The sequence below is a fragment of the Mustelus asterias genome, chromosome 8 (assembly GCF_964213995.1).
Source record: "Mustelus asterias chromosome 8, sMusAst1.hap1.1, whole genome shotgun sequence".
Lineage (NCBI taxonomy): Eukaryota > Metazoa > Chordata > Chondrichthyes > Carcharhiniformes > Triakidae > Mustelus > Mustelus asterias.
Window position 1 is genome coordinate 97,748,480 of NC_135808.1, and position 21,733 is coordinate 97,770,212.

The window sequence follows — 21,733 nt, forward strand, 5'->3', positions numbered from 1 at the left end:
GATCATCTCAATTTGAAATAATTATTTTAGATGAGCGTTCATACTTTTACTTATCAGTTAAATTAAAAGTACTGATTTACAAAAATCCAGCAAGTTTATACCATTGAAACACAATTTCAATTTCAAACAAGCACTGCCAGTTGTGCAGTGACCATTTTTATAGTAATAAACTTTGACAGCTGGAATAGAAGAATGCACTGTGGAGATATGATCAAATACTGCAGTCTTTAAAATGAACCCCACCCAGTAAACTTGTCAGAAAGAGTTACTGTAATCCATAGAATAGTCTAATCCTCAGGCAAAAGAGACAGACAGCAAAAGACAGGTGTGCTAAGTTCTAATACTTGTGGTTAACTATGTGTATCTACTCATTAGCTTTGTATGTGACAAATTCAAACATTTTGTGGTCTGTCATGCAACACTAAGGCATCAATCATTTGGCAATTTAAACATCTCTGTACAAAACTTTCCAGTGTGAAGTACTCCTACACAAAACTCAAACTTGAGACATTTGATTTGCTTGATCTGACTGCAAACGTTTGCATTTGCAAGCTATTAGGGAAATACAAACCCCAGCAAAAATCATCTAATTTAATGGCTCCTTTGAGTTAATTAAAGCTGAGCTCAGAAGTTGTTTTGTTCATTATATTTGTGCCAGGTTTTATAACTTTTGGAGTTCATAATTCAATATAATTTTACCAAGACCACTCCGACAAATCAATATCGAATTAGCAACTTGTTCAATAATGTTACAATTGACTATCAAAAATCTGATGAAGGGACTTGAAGGTATGTTTCATAAATTATCAATATTTAAATTTACAAGACTATGGTGCTGCTACTGTTGTATTAATGACATTTTGAAGAAAAAGGTTAAGGTTTCAAATTGACAAAATTGATTTTCTAAGTTGACAAACAAAACTGGATATAAATGACATAACTTGGCTACATTCCTTAGTGCATGAACCAGTTTGTTGACTTAACTTTTTTCTTTTTCCGTTTACTTATGTTTTCTTTAATAATGCATTCACATTTTTCAAATGGATCTGAGACTCCTTTATTGACAGCAAACATATACTGTCTCCTTTTACAAATGTAATCTTTGTGTGGCTTTCTGACAGTTCCTGCTATTAAGAACCTAAATCCTGTTTTTGTTGGAAGATTGTAAAAACATGAACCAACATCTTTTACATTTGAAGCAAAAACACAATCATTTGAAATAAAATGGATCATATGATGCAAATAAAAACCAAGGCTCTGCATTTAATTCTGGGTCAATTTTCAGTAGCTGAGTTCATTTTTCAGTTTAAGCCTCACCCACTATAGTCAAAAACAGATACTGTATTTTCAATCTCTGATTTCATCATAATCTCACTACCAAGCAGCAATGCATGGCTTAAAGCAATGCTGCAATCCCTGTGCTTTGTTTCATTTTCAAATAATTTTCTCAGAAATGTGCAAGAGACAGATTGCAAAATACCCAAAAGATCCCTCCCCAGACATCCCATAGGAAGGGGCGAGGGCCAGGAAGGAACTCCAGTTTCCAAGAATGTCAGGAAGGTTGTCAGCTACTACAACCAGAAATTTTTAGAGATCATCAGCTTCACCCCCAGATTGCAGATTCAATGACTGCACTGATATAGCAAGGGTTGGCATTATCATTACCCCCCCCCCCTTTCTTTCTATAATATGTGACAATAGTCCTCCTCTTCCTCACCCCTTTCCTCTTAGCAAAACATTTTACTAAACGATTGCTTATTCTAATACCACCAATTCAACTCTTATTTATTCTTTTCATAATAGCTACTAGTCTACAGAATCAGCTCGTGGTGGAAGGACTGAATGCTCAAAGGGATGGCCACATGTCAAAAAAAAATTACACAGGCCTCTTTAGCCTGGATTGTCAAGTTTTTCCTGAGTGTCGTAGAGCTGCACTTATACAAACAAGTGGAGAGAACCCCATCACACTCCTGATTTGTGCCTTGTACGTGTGTCAGAATACCCAACATTTGACCCATGCTTGTAGCCACAATATTTGTATGGTTGGTCCAGTTAAGTTCCAGATCAATGGTAACTCCCAATATGTTGATGATGGGGGATTCATTAATGGTAATGTCACTACATGTCAAGGGAAGTTGATCAGAATGCCTCGTGTTAGTCATTGCCTGGAGCAAATGCCACACATCAACCCAAGCCTGAACGTTGTACATGTCTTGCTGTATGTGAGCACGGGACTACTTTATTATCTGAGAAATAGTGAAGAGAACGGAACAGTGTGCAATCATCAGAAAACATCCGCACTTCTGACCTTATGATGGAGGGGAGATCATTGAGAAAGCATCTATGGATGGTTGAGTCGAGGAACCACCCTTAGGAATTCCTGCAGCAACAACCTGGAGCTGAGATGATTGGCCTTCAGCAACACAACCAGTATCTTAATTGCGAGGTATGACTCCAGCCAGTGAAGAGTTTTAGTCCAACTCTTAACTGACTTAAATTTTACTTGGGCTCCTTGATGCCGCACTTGGCAAATGCTGTCCTGACGTCAAGGACAGACACTCTTACTTTATCTCTGGAAATCAGTTCTTTTGTCCATATTTGGACCAAGGCTGTAATGAGGTCTGGAGTTGAATGATTTGGGTGAAACCTGAAGCGAGCATTGCTGAACAAGTTATTGGTGAGTATTGCTTGTTAATATTGTCAATTATCCTTTATTATTAAGCCAGACTGCATCTGTCCAGTTTTCTTTGTAAAAAGGACATAACTGAACAATATGCCAATTTGTCAGGTGGATGCAGTGTTGTAGTTGTACTGAAGTAGCTTGGTTAGAGATCTGGTTAGTTCTACAGTACACGATCTATAGATTTTGCTGGATTGGGTGTGCTCAACCATTTCTTGACATTGCATGGTGTGAAGCGAATTGGCTGATGACTGGATTCTGTGTTGTGGGAATCTTTCCGGGTGCAAATGACTGGAAATACTTCAGTCTTATCTTTTGAATTTCAGTCATCCTCACTGAATCCTCACTGGGCGGCATGGTAGCACAGTGGTTAGCACTGCTGCTTCACAGCTCCAGGGACCTGGGTTCGATTCCCGGCTTGGGTCACTGTGTGTGTGGAGTTTGCGCATTCTCCTCGTGTCTGCGTGGGTTTCCTCCGGGTGCTCCGGTTTCCTCCCACACTCCAAAGATGTGCGGGTTAGGTTGATTGGCCAGGTTAAAAATTGCCCCTTAGAGTCCTGAGATGCGTAGGTTAGAGGGATTAGCGGGTAAATATGTGGGGGTAGGGCCTGGGTGGGATTGTGGTCGGTGCAGACTCGATGGGCCGAATGGCCTCCTTCTGCACTGTAGGGTTTCTATGATTTCTATGTTCATAGGGTCTATTCCTTGTTTAATTCTTCACCCCCACTCACAACTGAACATTTCAGGACTGCAAAGCTTTGATCGAATTGGTTGATTGTGGAATGACTCAGCTCTGTCTATGACATAGTGTTTCCACTGTTGAATATGCTTGTGGACCTGTTCTGTAGCTTCAAGATGTTTCGACAATGACCTTCCTTATATCATAACGTCAGAAGTGGGGATGCTGCACACAACGTTCAGCACAATTCACGACTCCTCAGATACTGAAGCATTCCACGTACAAATGCAGCAAGACTGGGACACTATCTGGGCTTGTGATATTCATGCCACACAAGTGCAAAGCAATAGCCACCTTTAACAAGAGGGAATCTAACTATTGCCCCTTGATATTAAATGGCACTACACTATCACTAAATGCCCCACTATCAACATCCTGAGGGTTACCATTGACCAGAAACTGAACTGGGCCAGCCATTTCAATACTGTGGCTACAAGGTGGCACAGTGGTCAGCACTACTGCCTCATAGCGCCAGGGAACTGGATTCAATTCCAGCCTCGGGTGACAGTCTGTGTGGAGTTTGTACATTCACCCCCGTGTCTGGGTTTTCCTCTAGGTGCTCGGGTTTCCTCCCACAATCCAAAGACATGTGCATCAGGTGGATTGGTCATGCAAAAAAATTGCCCTTTAGTGTCAGGGGGGAGTAGCAGGGTAAATATGTGGGTGATGGTGATAGGGTCTGGGTGGGATTGTTGTCGGTGCAGGCTCGATGGACCGAATGGTCTTCTTCTGTACTGTAAGGACTCTATAATTCTAATTATTACAAGAGGAGGTGAGATGCTAGGAATCCTCCAGGGAGTAACTCACTTCCTGACTCTAAAGTTTGTCACCCACCTATAAGGCACAATCAGGAGTGTGATGGAATACTGTCCACTTGTCTGAGTGAGTGCGTCTCCAACAACACTCGAAGTTCAACACCATCTAGGTCAAAGCAGCCCCGCTTCATTGTCACCCGTTCAACAAACATTCACTCCCTCCATCACTAACAAACAATGGCAGCAGCATACATACCATCTACAAGATACACTGCTGGAAGTCATAAAGGCTCCTTAGCGCATTTCAAATGCACAGCCATTACCATCTACAAGGACAAGACAGCAGACACATGGAAAACAACCATCTGGAAATTCCCCTGCAAGTCACTCACCATACGGACTTGGACATGCATTGCTATTCCTTGACTGTTGCTGGGTCAAAAATCATGGAACTCCCTCCCTAACAGCACTGTGTTTACCTACACCTCGGGGCGGTTCAAGGTGGAAAGCTCCCTACCACCTTCCGAAAGGCAATTAGTGACGGGCAATAAATGCTGGCCCAGCCAGTGGCGCCCACATCCTGTAAGTGAGGAATACAAAAACCATGAAATCCTGTGACACGGTTCTGTTGGTTAATTGCTGGTTCGGATTTCTTCTTTTAATGTTAACAGGTCCTAATAGGCTAATAACAGTTGTCTAATCCTCAGTTAAACTGTGGACACAGGAGGAATCCTGATGAGTAGGAATTTAAACAACGTTATTAAATGATTTTTTTTTTACTGTTACATGTCAAAGTTATTAATAGAAGTATAGCAGCTCCGGCATGAATGTTAACTTTGTTAAAGAGTCACTAGATTAAATCAGAGGTAAGGTTTTAATTTTGATAAATTGCCAAGGGGAAGCATTTGCATCAGTTTATAATACAAATGAAGTTGGAAAAGGAAGACACCCATAAATTGGGTGACTGAAATCCAGTTCAGCGAGGTGTTACGTATTTGTATTTATTCCTATTGGTTCACGCAGAACTCTGCTGCATAATGTTAATGTATGCACCGGAAATGATGTAATAGACCCAGCAAGGTATCATACGCCATGAATAAAGCTCTGATCGTTTATTGGCTAAGCTCTGTTCCTGCGTGTTATGTCTCCAAAAATTGGCAATGAGGACTACAGACCTGTACTTGCTAACCATCCAGAAAGTCAGAATAAAAAGTAAACTTTTACATGCGCTACAGAGACCAACGATAGGTGAGTAAAAGATACCCTGCAAAGATTATAGAGCTGGCTGAATAAATAAGAGATTGGAGATCGATTAGGTACCTTGTGTGTAAGAAAATCAACGCAGTTACTGAAAATGCAGTTGTGAAGGTTGCATATGGTAAACAATGACGGAGTTTACAGCAATGTGGGACCCGCTGATGAAAATGGGAGCAATGGAGCTCTCATGCCTTGCGTTTTGACTATTTGGGCAAGCAAACATAATAACGGAAGATATTATGATGCCCAACTTCTTGACTGTGATGGGGGGAAAAACATTTAATCTCCTGCATAATTTAGTGCAACCTGACAACCTGGGCACTAAAACGCTGAAGCAGATTGTGGACATTTTGCAAGCAGATTTTTCACCGCAAGCCCTGGTGATTGCAGAAGACTTTAGTTTCCATAAAAGAAACCAAGAGGAAGGGGAGTCAATTGCGCAAATCATGGCAGTGCTTAAAAGACTTGCAGAATATTGAGGGTTTGGAGATGTGCTGAATGACACGATTCGGGACAGCTTTGTCTGTGGTCTACACTGTTAAGCAACACAAAAATGTCTGTGAACAGAGTAAATTTGACGCTACAGAAGGCCATTGAAATTGCTGCTTCTATTGAACTGGCTGCAAAGGAAGCCCAGCAATTGAGTTTGTGTACTCGAATACACAAAATATCTGCTGAATTGACACCCAAGAGTTTTGAAATACATATATGTTATCGATGTTCAAAGCCAGGGCATTCTGCTGCTGAATGCTGGTGTCAAGATATGGAATGCTGAAGCTTTGGGAATAAAGGACACAATCATGTCTGCATGAAGAAAAAGTGAACTATAAATAAAAATAAATAAAAGCGAATCAAGACAGCATTTAAACAAAACAAAAAGGTGAAATATCCATGCTGTATAACACGGTTGAAAAGAGCAAAGAGACCCATGGTCAGAGGAGGAGTTATCACTAAATGTGTTAACCGTCATTGGTACTACACAGATACTGGATCACTCCACTACTGAATGGACAGCCAGACACTGGGGCAGCACTCCACTGGTCCACTCAGGATTTAATCCAGTGCCCTTTGAAACAATTTTTGATACTGGAACAAGACTTTGTGTATCACGAGTGTCAGAAGTTCCTGTGACAACTTGTCCACATTCATCAGCAAGTAGGCCTGGCGCAGGTCAATGTTGCTAAAATTTTGGCTGCCTACCAATCCCACAAACTGGTCTTCAATGGGTACTGTTCAGCACACAACATTAGATTTATGGTGATCTTAAAGTCCCTGCAAACCCTTACAGACTATCTACAATGAGAAATTCCAACACATTCCCTTACAACCAATGACAGTGCTGAAGGCTTGCACTCAAGAAGTGATTCCCTTGAAGGGCCACACTAAAGTGCAACTCAAGGACAAACAGCAGATTTGTCTCTACACATAGTGAAGGGGAACTACCCAGCTTTGAAAGGTCGTGTATGGCTGTAGAAGTTTTGACTAAACTGGCCTCACGAAAACTTTAAAGAAGGATACTGTTGTTTTCAGTGGAGAATTAGGGAGCATGAAAGACATTACAGTCAAACTGAAAATAAAAGATGGAAGCCGAGCAAAATGCTTGAAGGCAAGGTCTGTACCATATGATATTAGGCCAAAGGTGGAAGCTGCCTTGGAGTGACTTTTGAAGACTGCATTTTGGAACCTGTCAGCATCAGCGAATGGGCCACACCAGTGTTCCAGTCATCATGAAAGATGGATCTGTAAGGATTTACAGGGATTTTAAGATCACCATAAATCTAGTGTTATGTTCCCATTGAAGACCAGTTTGCGGGATTGGTAGGCAGCCAAAATTTTAGCAACATTGACCTGAGCCAAGCCTACTTGCTGATGAATGTGGACAAGACGTCACAGGAACTTCTGACACTCGTGATACACAAAGGCTTGTTCCAGTATCAATGGTTGCATTGTTTCAACGGGAAATGGATCAGATCCTGAATGGACTAAGCAGAATCCAGTGCTATCTGGATGACATCCTAGTCACTGGAAGTGCTGAAGAAGAACATCTTTGAAACTTGAACGCCACTTTCCAGAGATCGGAAGATTATAGTCTGAGAGTCCGTAGGGACAAATGAGTTTTTCCAATTCTCCGTTGAGTATTTGGGACACATGATTGCTGCCATTGGCCTTCACAAATCTCCTTCTAAGGTTAAGGCCATTACAGAAGTGTCTTGTTGCCAAGTTTGGGACAAATCTTCCATAATAATTCAACAATCCTGGTTTCTCAGAAAATTAAGCAGTTCCATTCCTTTCTGGGACTGTTGAATTATAATGGAAGATTTGTCCCAAATTTGGCAACAATTCTGAAACCATTATATAACCTCTTGTGCCAGAACAAGATGTGGAAGTGGTCAGATCAATGCAATCAAGCCTTCAGGCAAGCTAAAGCAGCAGCATTCAAGTCTGTAGCTCTTGCGCAGTTTGGTCCTACTTTATCCATACAGTTAGCTTGTGATGCTTTTCCTTATGGTGTAGGAGCAGCTGTTTTCCACATCATGCCATTGGGTGATTGCTTTTGCTTCTCGAAGCTACAATAAAGCCCAAAATAACTATGCCCAGATTGAATGGGAAGCATTGGGGATCATTTTTGGAGAAATTCCATCGGTTTCTGTATAGGAGAGAGTTTACATTGTTGACAGGTTATCATCCACCCATTACCATTTTTGGATCACACAGTAGAATTTGCAAAGGTTGCTTTTGTCTGTACATACTTATACCATTAAGTACCAATAGTCAAGTCTACATTGCAACTGGGATGGTCTTTCAAGGTTGCCATTACCAGACAGTTGGTCAGACTGCTCGAAGGGGAATATCTTCTACTTTGAACAAGTAGACAACACACCTGCCACTTCCAGGCAAGTGACAAAATACTCTTGAGCAATCCTGTGCTCTCAGAAGTCATGGATATAGTTTTAAGATCAAAGACTGTGTAACTAACACTTAACCCGAAATCCGAATACTCCAGGAGACTGGAGCTGTCAGTACAGTCAGGATGTCTTCTAAGGGGGCTCAGAGTGATTATTCAGCCACCACTGAGGAAATGGGTGTCAGAGAAGCTAGATGAGGGCCAATTCGGAGCCGTACGTATGAAAGAAATGGCAAGAAGTTATTTCTGGAAGCCTGGACAGGATGCAGAAATTGAGGAGAAAGCTAGAACACATTCTTCTTGTGCGAAGGTAAGAAACCTGACACCGTTAGCTGCATCCATGGAAAGGTTTGGCAACGTGTGCACATGGATTTTGCAGGATCTTTCGAACATCTTGCACTGTCCAGACCAGAGATTACATTATTTGGAGGAGACATGCAGACACCAGTTATTGGCTGGAAGAACAGTTCCCCCAAATCTGAAGCCTGTTGAAAATTCAGGATCACATTTACAAAATCTTGACTTGAACCTTACTACAATCCCCGACACAATTGTGGAAAGCCACCTCCTGTTCAGATGTAGAGACAACCTCTAGTTCTTATGTTGGTGCCAGTGAAAGCAACCACTGATGACATCAGTGGGAAGACAAAGACGTTAGTGGTTCCCATCAGTGTGAAGACGATGCCAAAGACTCGCTGTCAACCGTTCTGAGTATAACAACCTTCAGACCGCGTGACTTATTAATAGTGACTGAATCAGTAACTATTGTTCACGTTGAACTTGTATGGGGACGTTCAGCTTAAGGGGGGAGGAAATGTTATGTATTTGTATTAATTCCTATTGGCTCATGCAGAGCTCTGCTGTATCAATGTATGCACCTGAAATGATATCATAGATGAGGAAAGAGAAAGTGCAGGAGAGAAGCAGCAGCTATGAAAAAGATCCATCGATTTTTTGCCAAGGTCTGTCCCATGTGTCATGTCTCCAATTCACAACAAGAGTTCAACAGTTGTCATAATTTGAAATATTTTATACCAATTTAAATATGTACAACGTGACAACCCAAGTCCCCAAAATTAATTAATACCAAAACTGAACTCTTCATGCTCAATCCTTTATCCATGCTCAATTAGCTGGCCTTAACCAAGACCAAGTACCTCCAGTAAGAAACTAAAGAAACTAGAGTTCTTGCTCTGATTGATATTCTGTAACTCCCTTGAAAAAAATGTGTTTGTGGACACTGGGTGAGGATAAGGTCAGGCTCACCAATATCCACTCTGCACTGGCTGATACATACGTACACTTAGATAAGAAAGTGGAGACTATCATAATTCATGGAATAGTTTCCTCCACCAACTTCAGGAGAAGGAAATTATAGGAAAGAAATTATACATTTTTCTTCAAAAAACTGAAAGTGCCAAACACCAAATTTTAATCGCAGGAGCAGTTTGTTTTAAAACAAATATTGAATATGTTTACTGGGTTCAAAAATGTACATCAAATGCAAAAAAAGAAAATCTAGAAAACTCTTACTTTCAAAAGGAAACTTTTAATCAGTTTATTTTCATTTTATTGAGAATATTTAGCCAGTCCTGTATTGTGCCTCCAGTTCGTATTTTTTAAAAATCTAAGATATTCTTAAGATTGCAACAAGTAAAACATCTAAATATTTTCATATCTCTTTACCTCATCCCTTATATCCTCTTGTTGTTGAGCTGCGAAGATCTCCATGGCATTCATCAGCCGCATCATCAAATCATCTACTGTTGTATTACCTAGCAACAAAGGAACGCAACTGAGCTTTAAGCTATTAAGATTAATGCATGTTTGATGGAGGCAAGCAATTTCAGCTTTCATTAGAAAGGCATTAAGAAGAGGCACTGTTAAAAAAGGTATGAATTCAAGATTAGATTGAACATATCAAGTGCCAACACCGCTATTTTTAACCAAATACCTTAACTCTCTTGTTTTTAGTTAGTAACGAAAGATCCATTTGCAAATTTTATATTTGATAGAAGAAAAATCTTAAAAGATAGCCAGAAAGCATTTGGACAAACATTTGTGTGCATCATGCACAGACACAATAGAAATCAAGGTACTGTATAAATATTCACCAAAGTGACAAACACAATTATTGGATTTCCTAACTTCTGTCATTTGTCTTGATTGTTCTATATAAATGTCACTCACAAACTATTGATTTTCTACTTGAAATTACCTTGAATCACATTCAAAACTTCATTGGATGATCGTTTTCCCATTATTATAAGAAGCAGGGGAAACTGATCAGTTTTGTATGTCCGTATGGTTTGTGCCACAACACTGCCAAAATGTCTTGTGCACATGCTCAAAAACCTTCGAGAGAGAGGGAAAAACCAATTAGGTCAAGCAAAACATTCAATAATCATTACCTGTAACTGAGTCAAGCACAAAGCTGAAAACTTACTTTGCTCAGAATTAACATTTCTTTCAATATTACTTTTTAACAACAGGGTTTGAAAAACATCCTAATCTATATAATATCTCATATTATATAGAAAATATATATTAAAAAATGCTCCCATAATTGAGAGAGTTTGAGATAATGTGCTTGTGTGCGCAAGTACATGTGTATGCATATGAGAGAAAGGGCGAATCAGACACATATCATGGGACTTTGTTTTCAACGTTCCGCAGAACAGTGGCATCTTGGTATCTCGGCAGAAAATTTACAAATAACAATGTTGTGATGTGGGCAGGTATGGAAAACATGAACATTTTTTTAAAAATCCCATTTTTTGGAATAGTTTTAAACACATTAAGTTGTTGAATAAAAATTATAAATTCAAAGTTTTACATGGGTTTAATGTCACTAATGATTTTAAAAAACAAAAGAATATCAAAACTAACATTCTGCAATAATATCAATTGTAATGAAGTAGAAAAGAAATACATACAATCAGGATATCTAGCTTTTTATAGGCATAAACATTTGCATAATAGGTACAAACATTGTACTTCAAACAGCTTTCATTTCTTATTTTGATTTTTTTGTTTTTAAAACTAAAATGAGAGTGCCAAATTTATTTTATCTCTTTCCACAAATGCAACTTGCTAAGATAGGATCAAGTTGTTGCAGATTTAACACAATTCTGCAACTTTATTGATGGCTAAAATGGACTGTTGAATGAGTTTTGCTTTGCAATTGGATTTAGAGCATTCTTCAATACTAAAAAGGTTACTGTTTTTACATAGTAAAACACATGAATATCACATATAACTAACTGGTCCTCATTTGGTCTATTCAATCAACTGCCAAGTCAAGAGGTAGATTGTACCTGCACCAGCAGGTTTAAGTGGAGACCAACATTACAACTATATATGAAAAATGCAATCTGATTTTACATCTAAATATTTGATGGTAACTCAAATGCCATAGGAATAATGAAATGCAAAGGATGAAGAGCAAATAGAATTTTTTTCTTGCAGAAAATCCAATTTAATAGTCTACTGCTCAGATAGCCAGAAAAATGATCTGAGGAATACGGGATAAAACACGAATATGACCATTGCAGGAATAAAATTAATATCTTCTTATTGGTTCAAATATAGCACTCTCTCTTGGCCTTGGTTCCAGCTATCATCTTAATTTCTGAGTGTATACGTGAAGGAATGAGAATGAGAGTATCAAAGGGAAAGCCTCCATGTATGTGTGAAAGACAAATTGTGAGATTCTGAGATAATGTGTGTTGATGAGTGAGTATGCGAGTGAGAACCTATGTATGTGCATGAGAGAGAGGGGATGAATCAGACAGATATCATGGGACTTAGCTTTCAATGTTCTGCAGAACCACATTATAAAAGAGAGGATCCCGACATCTAGGCAGAAAACTTACAAATAGCAATAGTGTAACGTGGGCAAGTATGAAGTCATTGAAAAAAGATCAAATTCTGGCATAATATTACAGATTAGGTTAAGTAAAAATTATGCATTTAAAGTTTTATGTGGGAGAAAGGTTTATAATATCACTCAGCACAACACAAATAAAGATCAATTAGCTTGTGTTGGGGGTAGAAGGGATGTTTGAGTGTATTTATGTGCCAATCCCAGATTATGAATGAACAAAACAAGTAAAAATCGATCTAGTTAATTAATTTAATGCAATGAGATTTTAACATTTAAAACTCCATTTTATCATTCTTTTGTTTGCCCAATGGAAGCAGAAACACACAAATTTCCAACACAGAAGGTCATCTTTTTTCCCCATCGTGATTGCGCCAGCTGAAATAACCACCCAGCCTAATTCCATTTTGTACCTCTTGGTCTGTAGCCCTGGTGGTTACAGCACTTCAAGTGCACACCCAATTTTTAAAAAAATGTGATGAGAGTTTTTGCTTCTACCCCACCCTTTCTGGCAGGGAGTTCCAAATCCCAACTGCTCTCTGGGTGAAAGGGTTTTTCACCTTCCTTCAAATCTTTCTGCAATAATTAAAATTGCAAATTTTCTTCTTGTGTGTACTTCACTTCTGGTCCTGTATGTATGTATATAAATTTGTTACGCAAGTATATAAGCTCATATGGACACCACGAATAGCTGCTGCATTGTAGGTGGTACAACGAAAGGGTGCAGCTGGAAAGAACTAAGAACATTTTCATTCTTGCATTTGGGGAGAGTACAGAAGTATATATTTTTCATAGCCTTACCCTCAGCCACAGGACATCACTGCAGGAGGTCCTCAGTAATTAGTCCTTGACTGAACGAAAGATAACTGTAGGCAAGGAATATGTTAATTACAAAGGAACATGGACCCATTCTGCACCAATAGCTTGAATAAAATTTCATTGCAATGGCTGGAATGATTTTTCCCCATATAGACTGTTTGTCGTCCATGTACTCAGGTGGGGGAAGAGTTAATTATATATGTAAAGACAAATTAAACGATTTGCACACATTATTGCTAAAAAGAAGCCTGTAACAAACTAGAGGAAATATTTTATATGCTTTATAATAAAACAGTAATTTTATACTGGTATAAATTCACATTACAATATTACTGAATTGAAAATTAGAGCATTGCAATAACTTCCAAGGCCATCCTAACTGGCGATTTAACCTTAGAATAGCACTGCATCAACTATAATACAGTTGTTAAAGCTGGTACAAAGTAGGCCAATCATCTCTACCACTGAGAAGTACAGGAATAGCCCCGTCAGGGGAACTCCTTTACCAACCAAGTTACCCCGCAAATAACATACAAGACACTGGAAAACAATCCTCCTACTGGCATCATTACCAACGTATACCAACGTTATCAAGTATTAAAAATACTTCAGCCAAATATATTACTCTGAATATAGCAAAGTCTATTATTATGCTTTACATATATAATTTTCTCCTTTTTGTTTAGTTTTGTGCTGTGGGAATATCTTTTTAGATCAAGGTAGCATGTTTTTTTCTCCCAATTTTTAAACCACAGTGAAGTAATTGGTACCTGGAAGCATATTTCAACTTTCAGCACAATTTTCTGCTCCAAAGGTGTATCCCGGATGATCATACAGCAGCAATGCTGCAGGCAGAGAATTCCAAGATCTCCCCAGTTAGTGGCTGTGGTACCGTGTCCCTTTAAGCGGCAAGCTCTCAGGAGGTTTATGAGACCATTTCGGCCAATTGTATGTGGTGGCCCGGGATAGATACTGAAATTAAGACTCTGGTCAATGTGATCAATGTCAAATGCAGCAAACGTTGCTGTCTGTAGCCCCATGCACCCTTGGGACTGGCCAGATCAACTATGGGTGCAACTACGTGTCTATTTTGTAGGCCTATTCATAGGCACCATGTTCCTGCTTATAAGAGATGCACACTCCAAATTGTCAAACATACACAAAATGAAGTCCATGACCTTATTAGCAATGGTTGAGAAATTGTGGCAGTCATTCGCCACCCATGGATTGCTTGATGTGCTAGTATCCGATAATGGGACTGCTTTCACTAGTGAAGAGTTCCAGGATTTCATGAGAACCAACGGTGTTCAACATATTCGAACTGCACTGTACCACCCTACTTCAAGTGGACTGGCTAAGAGAGCCATCCAAACAGTCAAAACCACCAGGAAGAAACTGTCATGAGTCGCTCAACAAACCAAACTGGCCCGTTTGCTGATCGCCTACAGAACAACATCCTATGTCACCATAGGTGTTACACCTGCTGAGTTACTAATGGACAGACGTATTACAACAAGGTTGGATCTCGTGGTTCCAAATTTGGTGGGGAGGATGGAGGCAAAATAGAATGCACGGAAGGATCATCACAACTCGACAAAAATGGAGGGTGCGTTTGAGGTGGAGGATTTGGTAAATGTAAGGAATTATGTTGTTGTCCAAATTGAATCTATTTTAACTCCACTAGCATCCAGCTTATGTCAATGTCTGGATCAGGACTGTGATGAGTTCTGGTGGAACTGAAATTGAGCATTGATAAGGTTATCAGAACAGCACTAAGAAATATGCACTGTTTAGTGTCAATACAATTTTATCCCCCACAATTAACCAGATATAGGTCTATTTTGAGTTAAGAAAATATTATAACGAGTCAATTTGGCCAAAGTTTATTCAAAGCAACACTATATTAATTTCTTGCCTCAAAGCCATTGACAGCACAAAGGAGTCCATTTGGCCCATTGCCATTGGGAAGAATTTTCAACTTCCCGCTATATATTCCTCCCATATTCTTTGTATTAACCACTACCTTTATAAATGCTATCATGGATTCTGCATCCATCACATATCCTAGTAGAACAAACCACAGCCAAATAATTCTCTGCAAAATAAATCATTGATTTTTGTTGAAACTCATAAATACATGCCTTCTTGTTTTAATTAATCAGTTGAAATACTTTGTATTTACTTTATCAAGCTCTTAATAAACAGTTTTAATCACACCTCCTCTTAATCTTCCTTGTTCTACTGAAAAGAGTCCCAATTTGTCTGGTCTCTCTACAGCTTCTCAACCACGGTATCAGCTAAGTGCATCTCCTTTCCATTGGTTCTGACACCTTCCTTAAAGTGCCAAAATTAGACAGGATATGCACACAGTGACCTACCCAATGATTTGTGTAAACTAAGCATGACCTATGCATTTTACTTCACTCTTCTATTTATGAAAGCAATGATCCCATGCATTTTCAAAAATTTATTTAGAAACATGTCCTTCCACTTTTAAAGGTGTGTATCTAAACCCAAGCCCCTCTGTGCTCCCCTCTTTTAAAGCTTTAGTCTTTCCTCCTAACTGCATTACCTCACATTTTTCAAAATTGACTTTCATCCATCTGTTCAATCTGTAAACTTGTATATAATCCTTTGGGAGTACAGAACTGCAGCACTGCTTAAAAAAAAAGACCTTCTGTCTTACATTCATCAGGACAGGTGCACGAATGCCAAATTTCAAAAGGAACAATTTACTTGCATGAGAAGAGAGTTATTATTGGTTGACAAGTCGACTCTGATTGGTCGAGGTGTTTCATGGCGGATGCACCAGGGAACTTTAATTCAAAATAGGCATAATGTCTGCACATGTGCTTTTTGCTTGCAGAGGCCAGATCCCTCCGCATGAATATATGTAACTTCTAGCAATTTAAATGAACCATACTGCAAGCCTTACTGACAATCTTAAATTGGTTGTTACTATAATTCTTAGCACTCTTGGGATCGCTCAGTAAGTGTTATCCATTCACAGAATCACATCTAAAATTAGACATTATGTTGAGTTTTGCAAGCATGATATTGTTGAGTACGGTCAGTACTCTGTCTATTGTGAACAGCCAAAGGGATGCGCTTTTTGATGTGATCTTCCAGACACTGGGACATACAGCCAATGTACTTGACAGCTTACTAGCTCTGAAATTCATTTGTATGGTAAGCAGAATGTCTTTTTGGATTTATGTTAGCATCCTGTTAGTGGAAAATTCCATTCGAGTTGCTACTGCATAGTAGCAGCATGGAATAGCTAACTTCACTAAATTTTTGAGACACCTTACCCTTCCACAAGAATGCAAGCAATAGGAGCAGGAGCAGACCATGTGGCGCATTGAGCCTGTGTCACCATTCAATACAAAGAAACATATAAACTAGGAGTAGGCCCTTTGTCATGGGCCCTTTGAGCCTGTTCTACCATTCAAATGATCATGGCTGATCCTTTACCTCAATGCCATATTTCCGCTTTCTCCCCATACCCCTCGATGCCACTAAAATCTAAAAAAACTCCCTTTTTTGAATACACTGTGACTTAGCCTCCACAGCCTTCTATGGTATAGCATTCCACGTTTTCATTATCCTGAGTGAAGAAATTGTCCTTACTACCTGCTGCCGCCCTGCATGCTAACTTTCTGCGTTCCTTGTACTAGGACATCCAAGTCTCTAAGCATCAACACTTACAGATTTCACACATTTAAAAAAATATTCAGCATTTCTACTATGACCAAAGTGAATACCTTCACACTTCCCTACATTATACTCCATCAGCCATCTTGGTGTCTCCTGGCTGCCTCTCTATATGCGCCCCAGAGTTTATTTTCTCACCTATCTTGGTATCAGCAGCAAACTATGATACCTTGCCCTCTGTCTTCTCAGTTAAATTATTCATATAGGTTATAAAAAGCTGAGGCCCCAGCATTGGTCCTTGTGGCACTCCACTATTCACTGCCTGCCAATTTGAAAAAGCTCCTTTTATGCCCACTCTGATTTCTACCTGTTAACCAACCCTCTACCCATGCTAAAATGCTATCCCAAACTCCATGAGCCCTCATCTTGCCTATTGACCTTTTGTGTGGTACCTTACTAAATTTGCCAAATTTAATAAAGTTTTTTGAAGTAACTAACTACTAGGATAGATAAAGGGGAGCCAGTAAGAATAGCACACTCTTCCCTGAATAATGATGTCAGTGCTTCATGAATTGAAATCCCATCTTCCCACACCACTTTTTGAGCCAAGTGTTTCATTCTCTAATTGGTTGACCCTATGCCAATTTGCGTGCGGCTCAGGTAACAATCCAGAGATAATTACCTTTGATGTTCTGTGTTTCAATTTGGTCCCCAACTCCTCAAATTCTGTTAGCAGAACATTATTCTTAATTCGACTTATGTCACTGGCTTCAATGTGGGCTGCGACAACCAGATCTTCTCCCTCCCACTCCAAGTTCATCTCTAGCTATGAGAATGCTGTCTTTCACTATGGTGTCATGGTCAGTCTGCACATCCACCTTGCAATCCACCTCATTATCCACACAGGTAGCAAGCACCTCGTATCAGCTGGACAAAGTCAGAGGCTGAAAATTCTCTATCTCCATCCAGACATGCTGGTTCCCCTTATCTGTCTAACTCGCAGCCACACCCTCCTGTTGCTGGCCACTGATCAACTCAAAAGTTCTGCCTAACGTAAAGGGAGTGACTGTCTCTTAGAACAAAGTATCAGGTAATGTTAATCATCCTTGATGCTCCACAGTGTCTACAGCTTTGACTCCAGCTCAGCAACTGAAATTGCCTGAGCTGCAGACACTTTTTGCAGATACAATTGTCTGGGATTGCAGATTCCCACATGCTGCAGTCACGGCACACCACCAGCCCTGCCATCTCTGCCCAACATTATTTATTTAATTAATTAATTCATTAATAATTTACACTGATAAAGTAATAGAAAGGTGCATTCACTCTAGCTTGAAGACAAGGAAGAGAACTCACCAAACTACTGGTTTCTGAAATAGAGTGGAAAAAGAAACACCTTCTTGCCCCTCGACACCAAATTCCCACCTGAACTAAATTCCCAACTACTCACTCAATCTATTTCTCACTCAGGAATAGTCTTGTGTCCACGTGCCCCTCTCTCCGCTATTCTAAAGGTAATTTAAGGTAGATCAGGTATTGTTCAGGTGTGAAAATTACAGCCTTAGCCCATTCATGAGTTTGCGCAATATACAGTGAGCAAATGATCACACTGGGATAGCCAGTATTCTGCAGGACAGCTTTGATGTACCATATGTGCCATTTCATGCTGCTACTACAAGTGATACTTTCCACTAACAGGATGCAGCCTTTGAGCCAAATTGATGTTCGACCTACCACACAGATGTGTAAAGTGGTATACAAATTTCAGTGCAGGTATGATGCCAGGTACACAGACCACACGTCCCAGTGACTGGTGGAACGTATCAAACAATATATCACAAATGGTTTTTCACAATACACAGAGCACTAATCATTCTCAACCATACCCTGCTTGCAAAACTCCGAAAATAATGTCAATGTTAGATGTGATTCTGTGATTGGACAGCACTTGACGAACAACCTCAATGTATCAAAATTACATAACCAATTTAAGATAATCAGCCTGGCTCGCAATATGGCTCATTTACGCTTGCTAGAAGCTATTTGTATTCAGATGTAGGAAAAAACATGTCCAAGCATTGCTCCTTCATTGAATTACACAAAGCATGGGGGACAATTGTTCCCAGGTACATTCTCCATGGCAATGCCTCGACCAGATTTGACTTGCCAACCAATCTGCACCCTTTTCTCACGCAGTATAAATTGTTCTTCTTTGAAATTTTGCATTCTTGCACCTGTCCTGATGAGTGCAAAACAGAAAGCTTTGACAGCAAGACCCTTTTAACATCAATAAATTTGTCTATGTTCTCCAGAACACTTACAGTCCTCAATGATGAAGCACACTTTTGTCCTCTTTTTTCCTAATCTAGATCATTTATATGTATTGCAAAGAACATATTGTCTCGGAGTACACCAATGGTTACATTCTTTCAGCACAATAAATGGCTCACTTTCCACAACTGCCTTCTGTACTTCAACAAATTTACTATCTATTCCATCCAATTCCCTGTAACACAACATGTCAAAAAGGCATTAATAAAACATAGAAACTAGAAACACAGAAAATAGGAAGAGTAGGCCATTTATCCCTTCGAGCCTGCTCCGCCATTCATTATGATCACGGCTGATCATCTAACTCAGTAACTTGCTCCTGCTTTCCCCCCATATCCTTTGATCCTTTTAGCCCCAAGGCTATATCCAACCCCTTCTTGAAGACAATGTTTTGGCTTCAACAGCTTTCTGTGGTGGAGAATTCCATAGGTTCACCACTCTCTGGATGAAAAAAATTCTTATTTCAGTCCTAAATGCGCCCCCCCCCCACCATTAGCCTTCCTGCATCTACCCTGTCTATTCTATGAGAGTCCCCTGTCATTCTTCTGAACTCCAGTGATTATAATCCTACCTGACTCAATTTCTCCCCATACTTCAGCCCAGGTATCAGCCTGTTAAACTTTCGCTGCACTCCCTCTAAAGCAAGAACATCCTTCCTCAGATAAGGAGTACTGAATTCCAGATAATATTCCAGGTGTGGTCTCACCAAGGCCCGTATAATTGCAGCAACACATCCCTGCTCCTGAACTCCAATCTTCTCGCTATGAAGGCCAACATGTAATTTGCCTCCTTTACTGCCTGCTGCACCTGCATGTTTAACTTCAGTGACTGGTGTACAAGATCATCCAGGGTCTCATTGCACATTCCCCTCTCAATCTATAGCCATTCAGATAATCTGTTTTCATGTTTTCGCTACCAAAGTGGATAACCTCACATTTATCCACATTACACTGCATTTGCCATGCATTTGCCCACTCATTCAACTTGTACTGATCACACTGAAGTATTTATGCATCCTCCTCATAGCTCACTCTCTCTTGTACATAGGAATCTGTCTTTCTGCAAGCAGAAAGAATATGTTATCTGCAAATTTGGAGATATTACATTGAGTTCCCTCATCTAAATCATTATTATGCGATTATTGCTAGATGTTGTAGATACTTCTTTTTGAAAATAATGGGAAGACAATGTCCTAAAATCCCATGGTATAATCAAACTACAAAATTACAATAATTTTTCCTAATTGGGTGACACTATCATTGCCTTTTACTAAATTCCTGGTGACAACACTGCAGATCATCCAAGCACAACGGGAGCTTCACAGTTTACAGCAATCCAAATCTTCACCATTACAGGCAGGTAGAATTCTACTAACACGAGTCAAATTATATTGTTTAATGATTCTCATTCATGCCAGCATAATTATGTTCTGTCAATATGCTGTAGAATCAGGAAAACTTCACTGTGCTTTGTTTAACTACATTTAATTATTTGATTCAAAGGCAGCATTATGCTTGTTCAACAGCATTTATTTGTCAAAGCAATGTTTTTAATATCATGAGGATAAGAAATTAGAATCACAAAAAAAGTAAAATATTGAGATAAAACTTGAATATGATTTATTAGAAAAAACAGCAATAGGGAGACTTCACAATGATGATAATGTTGTACAGCTTGCCTTGTAAATGGTTTAAGAACCAATGGAAAGGTAACTGTAGTTTTGACTTGGATCAAATGAAAATGGTTTCTCTAAAACTTGAAGCTGCGTCAACTTTCTCTGCTTGATCCTAATTTTATGGCAAACATTTTGTGACCACACTTTATTGTTTAGAGACCTCATAAGATCTGGCTGAATGACATCAAGAATTGCAATTCATTATCTGATTCCATAGGGATTATGTTACTAAACTGGAGCCTGGACTAATGATTGAAAGACATAAATTCAAACCCCATGATAGCAGCTGGGGAATTTAAGTTCTGGAATAAAAGAGATGGTTTCAGTAATGGAAATCATGAAATGATTGGATTGTCGTAAATCTGGTTGATTAAAGCCCTTTAGGGAAGGATATCTGCCATCCTAACTTGCCCTGGCCATTGAATCTTAACTGTCCTCATAAATGGAGCTAAACAAATGACTCAGCTGTATTAAGCCAATCAGAAAAAGTTTAATAAGGCATTGTCATAGGCACCAGACACGACAAAGGTACATAGACCGTACCAACATCTTGGAATTTGTGCCAAAATTGGGGGAGTTATCCCATAGACAGTCAAGCAATAGCCTGAGACAGTCATTTTCTCAGAATCATATTCTTCAGTCATGTCCCAGACTTCTCCATCATCATCCCTGCCTATGTCTTGTCACAGAGGCTGGACTTAGCTATTGGCAGGCGAGAAGTGGCTATATAGTCATAATCAGTCACATTGGTCACATTTGGTCACCTAGTTACAGGAAGGATGTAAATAAGGTTGAAAGAGTGCAGAGAAGGTTCACAAGGATGTTGCCGGGACTTGAGAAGCTGAGTTACAGAGAGAGATTGAATAGGTTGGGACTTTATTCCCTGGAGCGTAGAAGATTGAGGGGAGATTTGATAGAGGTGTATAAGATTTTGATGGGTATAGATAGAGTGAATGCAAGCAGGCTTTTTTCGCTGAGGCTAGGGGAGAAAAAAACCAGAGGGCATGGGTTAAGGGTGAAAGGAGAAAAGTTTAA

At 39.5% G+C, this 21,733-nt stretch overlaps 1 protein-coding gene across 1 annotated transcript in view; it reads right to left on the minus strand.

Annotated features, from left to right (window-relative positions):
* faf1 (Fas (TNFRSF6) associated factor 1) overlaps positions 1-21,733 on the minus strand; it is a 305,741-nt gene that overhangs the window by 55,973 nt on the left and 228,035 nt on the right. Inside the window, exons 14-15 of the mRNA XM_078218550.1 lie at positions 10,555-10,691; positions 10,023-10,111 (exon numbers count right to left, since the gene is read on the minus strand). Of these exons, the coding sequence (XP_078074676.1) occupies positions 10,023-10,111; positions 10,555-10,691 (226 nt within the window). The remainder of the gene's footprint in view (positions 1-10,022; positions 10,112-10,554; positions 10,692-21,733) is intronic.